This window comes from Lolium perenne, chromosome 2, assembly GCF_019359855.2.
Source record: "Lolium perenne isolate Kyuss_39 chromosome 2, Kyuss_2.0, whole genome shotgun sequence".
NCBI classification, from domain to species: Eukaryota; Viridiplantae; Streptophyta; class Magnoliopsida; order Poales; family Poaceae; genus Lolium; species Lolium perenne.
The window spans coordinates 28,134,198-28,142,518 of NC_067245.2; the positions used below are offsets into that span (position 1 = coordinate 28,134,198).

Consider the following 8,321-nt stretch of genomic DNA (forward strand, 5'->3'; position numbering starts at 1 on the left):
GGTATTCATCAGTGGTAGTGCAACCACCGACGTGATGTGATAGGAGAGTATTGAGAGTGAGAGGAAGAAGAGAGGACGGTGCTGCGATATATTGTGTGTTCCCGAAGGGACACGGCGGTCGCCCATCAACATATTTTACCATCGCTAGAGGGCCTGCATCGTACATATCTTTATGCAACACATACCTCTCAGAGAAGCTGGGCTGGAATTCTCTTCTGGTGGTGTGCCTTTTCTCCCGATGAAACCACACAGGTACAAAAGAGAGCACCGTAATCGGCGTTTCAGTTTTCACGGCAGCATATATAGCTGGTTGTTTCATCAGAATAGGCTGACGGCGACAGCTTCTGAAGTCGAAGCCATACGTTCACTCCATCGATCCAGGAGGAAAACGACGAAGCAAAAGAGGGAGAAGTCTCCCCACGGTTCAACAAAACCGTGGCCGGCCGTCAGCACTTTCGGGTGAAGAAGAGCGAACCTGATTGCATTGGATTAAGACAGAGACGGCGACATGGACCAACTTTGTACAAAAAGCATGCAAGGAGAATACAATGCTCAGCACATAAAGCAGAGCTAACAGTAGTAGTAGAACATCACCATCATCATCCATGATCACATTATCTACGAGACTAAACCAGCGATACCACTACACACCTTGATGTTCCCCAGGATTCTTTCAGTACGTAGCTTATTCAGTTGAGGCCACGAGCGATACAGTACAGACCTCGTTTATCAGGGCAGTGTAGGAGCACGGCGTTGCTACTAGATCAAGATCCATAGGCTTGGCCTCCGGCGCGGGCTACTCGGCAGTCTCGGTTACTTCCACAGGCTTGGCCTCCGGCGACCCTTCCCCGACGGTCTCGTTCACTTCCACAGGCTTGGCCTCCGGCGGCGACCCCTCCCCGAACACCTTGGCGATGCGCTCGACGGGGACGGCCGGGAGGTACCGGGCTCCGGGGAGCCCGTGCCCAGCCGCGTAGACGATCACCCTGTTGTACTTCTCGCACCAGTAGGCGGCGGTGGGCACGGCGATCTGCGCCACCTGCGGGAAGAGCGGCAGCCCGTTGAGCGCGCGCCAGGTGGAGACGGCGAGGTGCTCCGCCGCCGGCTCGTAGCGCACGTACAGGTCCCTGGCCGCCGGCTCGATCCTCCCGTACGCGTCCTTGGCCACCGGCTCCACCTTCCCGTACACGGCGCGCGCCGCGCCGGTCACGCCCGACCGACGCGCCTCGTCGACGATCTCCCTCGCCAGCTCCGGCGCCGCCTGGGCCGCCTCGTACGCTTTCGCTGACGCCGACTTGAGCACCGACGGGAGGTGCCGGTCCAGCTCCTCCACCGTGCCGTCCACCTGCCATTGTCAGTTTACACACGCGGTTCAGCAACAAGAGGAAACCATGCTTGGAATTCGCCAAAACTGAAAAGACGCGATGCTTGGAATTTGCCAAAATTGAAAAGACAGGATGCTTGGGATTTACTAGTACTAGCACAACAATTGTCGCTGGATCGCTATGGCAAAGAAAATCAAAGTTCTCCAGGAGCATGGCCATGTGATTCGCCACCTGACCATGCTTAGAGTTTGCCAATTAATAAAGACAAACCATGGTTGGAATTTAGTTGTCACTTTGATCGATACGGCAAAGGAAATCAAATTTCTCCAAAAGAGCGTCGGCATGCGCTTCACAACCACTACCTCGGAGTCTCCGCCGAGTGCTAGCATACGCAGGAACCAGAGGAATCTCGAAAGCGAAACACGGGCAGATTCCGCGCACCAGCACGGGGAATTCTCCACCACACAGCTCAGCCACCAAACTAGACCCTACCACAGAGAGCTTACACACTGCTAAACAAATCAGCGGCGCACCCTTCCCGTACTAGTACCGTGCGCGCCATGGCACCCCAGCTCCACTGGCGAGACAACCGCGCCGCGCGCGCGAAACGAGGGCGACCGCACCAACAACTGATCGACCCTACCGCGGGCGGAGAAGGAGTGGGTCTTCGAGCGATTCGTACCTTGCGGTCGACGAAGGCGAGGAGGTGGAGGGGGATGCCGCGGAAGCGGGCGTAGACGGGGCCGGCGAGGCCCCTGACGGCGGAGTCGACGGCGTCGACGCCGGGGCGGAGCGGGCCGGCGTGGTCCCTGGCGAGCGCGTACAGCCCCGCGACGCACAGCGCCGCCTGCGCCGCCGCCGCGTGCACGAACTCCAGCCGCCTCAGCCTCGGCCTCTCCTGCAAGCAAACCCAAATTCCGGACCGAATCAGCACCAAATCGAGCCGAGAAGCAAGGGCGGGGAAGGGGAGGGATCGTTCGGCCTCTCACCTGCGTGCTGGGCTCCGCCATGGCTCCCGAACCACTCGCGAATCGGACGGGGGCTTCTAGAACCTGGTCGTCTGTTGGAGACGGACGGATTTTTTCCCTTTGCTGAAACGAGAACGAAATGACTCGAATGACGGGGGGGTCAGGGGCGGGCCCCTATATAGGTGGCGATGGGCGTCGCTGGGCCGTGCGATGACGGGGGCGTTCGATCGGGACCGTCCGTCGTTGGCGGGGTGCCAGAAGAGTCCGGGTTCTGGAGCGGGGCCGGCACGTACGTTGGTGCTGGTTGGCGTGAGGGGCACGTGGATGTGGTGAGCGGCCACGTCGCTACCGACGGTAATTCTTTTCCTCGTACCGTGTGCCGGGTGCGCCGTGACCAGGGAAGATAGATGATCATGGCCCGGGTTTGGAGTTTTGTACGTACTGCTTTGGAGGATGGACGGCTGTGGTAGCCGGAGTCCGGCGCCGTGGAGCGTGGGCTACGCCGGTGATGTCATCCGATCGTTTCATAATAATCTTTAACAGCAGTATAAGTTTATTAATAAGAATATAAAAATTATAAGAAGTTTCTTGTACCACCTAGCCATGACCTAGCCACGACTACAAGCACTTACGTGCCACCGTTCTCGCCCCTTTCTCATTGGAGCCATCCAAAATTTATCTAGTAGATATGGGGGCAATTGTCATATGCTAAGGTCCAAAGAACCCGCTCATGAGAGAAGCAATTTCCAACCATCGTTGACGAAGAGAAGCGTAGACCAGAAAAAACATCAACCAAAACTAGTGAGATCCACAAGAGACACATCCACATGCTCTCCGACGACACTGGACATATCATGGGAACGGGGACTAGGCGGGGAGAACTTTATTTCATTTACAGGAAGCTGCAGCCATGCCTACTTGAGCAGGACACAAACTCTAACCGATTCGAGAAAAACATAGAAAATTGAGCACTTTATTCGATAAATTTCTACCTCTATATCTATCTTTGTGGTGTTTGGGGTTTTGCAAAACTCCATGAACATGGAGAAGAGAAATTATATCTCCAATCCGACCAAGACAGAACCACCAACCGACAAGGACACGGATCCCCCGCATCTCCATGGCCCTAAGGCCACAGGAGACGAGGCAGATCGGTGGCGCCGTTGACGGGAGGCAGAAGACCCTATCGCCAGAGTCGGGAACAAAGGGGTTTGGACTTTGTACGTGATGTATATTGTCCGTCCGATCGCCAACTTACATTTATTGGATGATGTGCCTCCACTTGAACACTAAGAGTCTCCCCACCGGTCGATCCTATAGCAACCTCCATAAGGCTATTTAGGTTGTTGCATGTTTTCGAGCCACACTACGGCTCTCCTAAATCATCGGCGGTAATCTAAGCCCAATAAAATGGCTGGCACTCCCGTGCTAGCCCCTATGGGCAGGGTGTCGGACGGGGTGCGCAGACACTCCTCGCCACGTAGGAGTTCAAGGGCGTGGCCAACCTAGCAGTGAGAAAACGGTGGGTCATCGTTTTTAATGACCGCGTGGAGAAGTTTGGTCGCTGTCTTCAATTACCGCGCCAATCCCTAGGTGGGCGCAGAGTGATGCGACGGGAACCCACCACCTTGCTAGACGCGGCTACCCACACGATGACGGCAGAGCTTCCTCGTCATCTTCAATGCGCACGCTAACCTCCTCTATTAAACTTGCCCCCCTCGGCGTGCCTGTCTCACCATTCGTCTCGTCACCTATTCATCCATCGCTGAAAAACCCTTGCCGACACCTCCAACTTCCCAACGATGGCGCACAACCATGAAGCTGGCGGCGACGACGTGTCGGCGAGGAGGGCGAGTTCGAGCACTGCCCGTGCCCCTCAGTCTGGAGGAGGTGGCAATGATGCATAGAGTTTGCCTCCTCGTGCCACCGGATTACAGGTTACCCCACGGCTACCACATGTCAAACAACGGCTATTCTGTTACGCAGTTGCTAGAGAGGCAGAGCTCCACTCATGCATCGCGCAAGGTCGGCCGAGATGTCCCCTTTGCAATGGAACAACCCGACCATGGCACGAGCAGCCCGAAGTGGATTCACCTCTTCTAGCGCGAACAGGATGCGGAGATCGCCCACTTTGCCAGCCGGAACTACGTCCGCTTCAACCACATCGGTCGGTGCGCATGGTGGTACAAGTGAGTCGTCGATCAGACACTCGCCCAACATAGCTATCGACCTTCTCCTACGCAGCGAGACAGTCCCCGCGTACCGGCCTTCCCCACGCCATCCTCATCGACATAAAGCTCGGGCTCGGCGCCTTATCTATCGCCACGACATGCGGGCATCATTATCATTCAGGAGCCGCACACATCAGGACTCTTCCTCGGCGCTGACGCTCCTTCACCCGAAGAAGGAGAAGGCGGTGAAGGAGGAGCCTCCTTCTCCTTCGTAGCTACGCCTGCCCGAAGGAGAAGCTCGTCCTTCCCCCGACGCTGCCAAAGAAAGAGAAGGCATGGTGGGAGCTCGAGCTAGAGCTTAAGGCAGCGTATCGGGCGGCGGGAGACCCCGAAAACGCGCTGAGACTAGCGGCATTCATTAGTTGATCCTTCAACATCGCCCCGATGGCCGCGAACTGTTCGCGAGTGGTGGTCAACAACGAACAATGGGAGCATCATCGACCCCGAGGAGGAGGCGCCTGTGCCGGTGCCAACTCTAGTGTCCCGCCGGAGGATGCCAGCTTCGACGAGGCGTGGAGCGCCGACAACAACGGCGGCGACGATGACACGGACAACATGGACTACATCGCCTTCTACCGGTAGTTAGTGTTTTTTATGTTTTAGGTTTAAATTCCGTAAAGTTTGTACAAATTTAAATAAGCTTAGGCTCCTTTAAATTTATGGATTTTTTTAAATATTGTTTTTGGGCCACCGTATTGGAACCGACGTGGGAAAATCCCTTCATATATATAAGAAGATTGTGCTGACATCTCTAAAAAGTCGTTTGGAAGCCAGGCTTTCATTTCATTTGCATTTTGAAATGAATGTATTCATTTCATTTACATTGTGATTCCAAACACTTGTTTGGTTGCCACAGAAATTGCAAATGACAGCAGAATACAATATTAAATTTGTAAATGGCTTCCATAGAGAAATGTAAATAACATGTCTTAGCTCGGAATTGTGTTTACCCATGGCATCATTTTTCCTAAATAAAATGACTGCCCAATTTTGTGGCAACCAAACAGCCTACCTTTGAAATTTCAAAATGAATTTCAGGTCCAAATGACGACTTCTAATAGAAAACTATTGGTGCATTGCTTACGTCTATTTAAAACGTACCGGTAAAGATGTTGTAAGCTGAGATTGTGTAGAAATATGACCCGCCCTACAATGCAAAGATTATCTACTAGTATTAGCTAATAATGGTGAAACCAGCTTCGGCCGTCCAGCGTCCAGGCTACCCAGAAAAATCAAAGAACAAGATATCGGGAGGAGGGATATTCCGGCGCCCGCAGTTCGATCCGCCGCACAGCTTTGTGCTCCTGCTCACGTAGTCACGTGTGTTAGATTGGATCCAGACATCCAGCACGTCGTGCGGGAACCAGATCTTTGCCACGCTGTAGAATGTAGATCAAAGTGGAGTAATCGACATATCGCGATGGTTCCTCGAAATAGGCTTTCGCTCCGCTTTATAAATAAAGCCGCAACGGCCGAACCGATACAAGGTGGTGAGGAGAACCTCTTACAAAGCAGATCAAGAATAAACAAAAAATAACACGAAAACCAAAACTTGCGGCGACATGGAAAACGGCCCGAGTTGCAACGGAGCTCCACAACGGCGCCCCCAAGAGGGTAACGACGCATTACGCCGCCGCCGTCGAGACCGCAAGGTCTAGGTTTTCACCCGGAGCCGTCCTGCAGGGAGGATGCCCACAACGACGCCCTCAAGAGGGTTGCGACACCCGCAGGCATCGCCATCGCTGGCGCCGAGGCGCTGAGCTTTCGCCCGAAAGCATCCTCACACCACGCCCGGAGAACTTAGCCGCCCGTAGCCACCGAGGTTCCACTAATTAAAGCCTCTGGTTCCAGCGAATGATGATACACAAACTACCAAAGCTAACCTGAAAGTGTCAGATTCTGCCGAACACCGTTATATCGGGTCCGCCACAACTGAAGCATATGCATGGGCCATGTGAAATTAGACGCATGCCTAATCGAGAAGCTAACAGCAAAGAGTTCAGGGTTGCTGGTGTTAGAGCACCCGTTGATTCGCTCCTGCAGCACCGCGGCCGACTAGCCCGCACTACAGGAATGGCCGGAGACGCCGACGCCGACGGCCAAACCCTACGCCGAGGGCTTTTTATCAGGGCCGTCGGCGTACGCCCTCGCCGGGGCAGCGCCGGAAGACGACCTTCGGCGTATACTTGCCGTCGGCGTAGAGGTTGCTACGCCGAGGGCAGCCGTCGGCGTCTACCTGGCCCTCCGCGTATGTACCAGCATAGCTGCTGCTCCATCCGCGACGTGACGGCGCGCTCACGGCGTCAGGTAAGACGCCGAGGGCTACCCTCGGCGTAGGGCATGGCCCCCCTATGCCGACGGCCACCCTCGGCATATAGGTTTTTTTTTATTTTCCCCTTTTTTCTCTCTCTCATATTACTTTATATTATGTTTCTATTATTTATTTACTAGTATGAATTATGTAAAAAATGTTCTATTTTTTAAGAATTCGTAGACGGCATATGTAGGTTCCACGGGTGACGCTCTTCGCAGACGGGTCAACCGGAGCCACTAGGCCCAACTTCTGCTATCGATGTACATATGTCCTAAAACATTTAGGAACAATTCCATTGCTAACCCTAACTCCAACCCTAACCCTAACCGAGGCCATTCCCGCCCTAGGGTTTCCCGCTTCTGCGGGCCAACTTTCTATTTTGCGAACATTTTGGTAACCCTAAACCTCACCCGGATCCTATACCTAACCTTAACCCTAGGGGTAGATCTGTGGGGTCCCCGCCCTAGGGTTTGGCTAACCTTGCATGTACCCGGCGTTGACGATTTCCACATACATGGGCTAGCACTTGCTAAAATCCAGGATCTGTATGTGGAAACTCCCGTCACGGCTCAAACGGAGCCTATTTTATGGTAAAGTATGCCCAACCTATGGTTTCCATGTACATATGTCCTAAACAAAGTAAAACAAGTAAAAAAGTCCATTGGTAAACTCTCGCACGGAGAAAGCTATATGGGTAGATCTGCGGGGTCCCCGCCTGTCGTTGCCTAATCGACGGTGCCTCGGAGGAGGGGTCCTCACGAGGGAGAGAAGAAGTAGGTGCCATAGGGCGGAGTGCACACGGGACGGTGGTACGCGATTTACCCAGCTTCGGAACACCTGCACGATGACAGGGCCTACTGCTGCTTGTTTGGAATTATCTGGGCGCTTTCGCGATGTTACAATGAGTTGTGGTTGTGCCTCTAGGGCTCCCGGGATCCGGCTTATAAAGGCGCACGGATCTAGGGTTTACATGGAGAGTCCTAGCCGGATACAGGTTGCCTAACTACGGTTCAATGTCTTGCCGTGCACGTCAAGGATCCTCCTTCCTCCATACGTCATACCGGATCCGGGTTCCTAACGGCCTTCATGGATCCGGGTTCCTCCTAAGGTCGGTCGGATCCGGCTCCCTTCTCCTGGGCTGGACTTCATCTTTCAGGATCAACAGCAACTGGGCCGCCCGATGGGCCACATGCCACATCACCATCTGTGGGCCACCCGGGCTTGCCGGATCTAGGCACTGTCGATGGTACACCCATGAAGTATACCCACAACAGTAGCCCCCAGAGTTCTCCGAGTTTCACCTTCTGTTTCCGCTTTGCTAGCGCCTTATGGTCTCCGGCAATATCGGTAACGCGGAGAAGCTTGAAGAACTCCAACTTCACGTTTTTCTTGTTTTCCAACATTTAGTCGGAAAATCCCCCCATCCTGCGGGACTTCACCCATCGAAAGTACACGACATGTCTCCGGGTTACTCCCCTGCTCG

The 8,321-nt window shown here is 54.1% G+C and overlaps 1 protein-coding gene across 1 annotated transcript; it reads right to left on the minus strand.

Moving 5' to 3' along the window:
• Positions 1-511: 511 nt before the first annotated feature.
• Positions 512-2,418, minus strand: LOC127331626 (stress-related protein). The gene is made up of 3 exons (XM_051357797.2): positions 2,315-2,418; positions 2,008-2,223; positions 512-1,345 (listed from the first exon to the last, which is right to left on the minus strand). Exons 1-3 carry the CDS (start codon positions 2,333-2,335, stop codon positions 797-799), a joined length of 786 nt encoding a protein of 261 aa, XP_051213757.1. The 5' UTR covers positions 2,336-2,418; the 3' UTR covers positions 512-796.
• Between the last annotated feature and the right edge of the window lie 5,903 nt (positions 2,419-8,321).

Bases quoted from the DNA above. Each gene is read 5' to 3' on its own strand.
- LOC127331626 (XM_051357797.2), bottom strand. From the start codon at position 2,335: ATGGCGGAGCCCAGCACGCAG. The intron at 2,224-2,314 runs GTGAGAGGCCGA...GTTTGCTTGCAG, and splicing joins TGGCGGAGCCCAGCACGCAG to GAGAGGCCGAGGCTGAGGCG. The intron at 1,346-2,007 runs GTACGAATCGCT...TGACAATGGCAG, and splicing joins TCGCCTTCGTCGACCGCAAG to GTGGACGGCACGGTGGAGGA.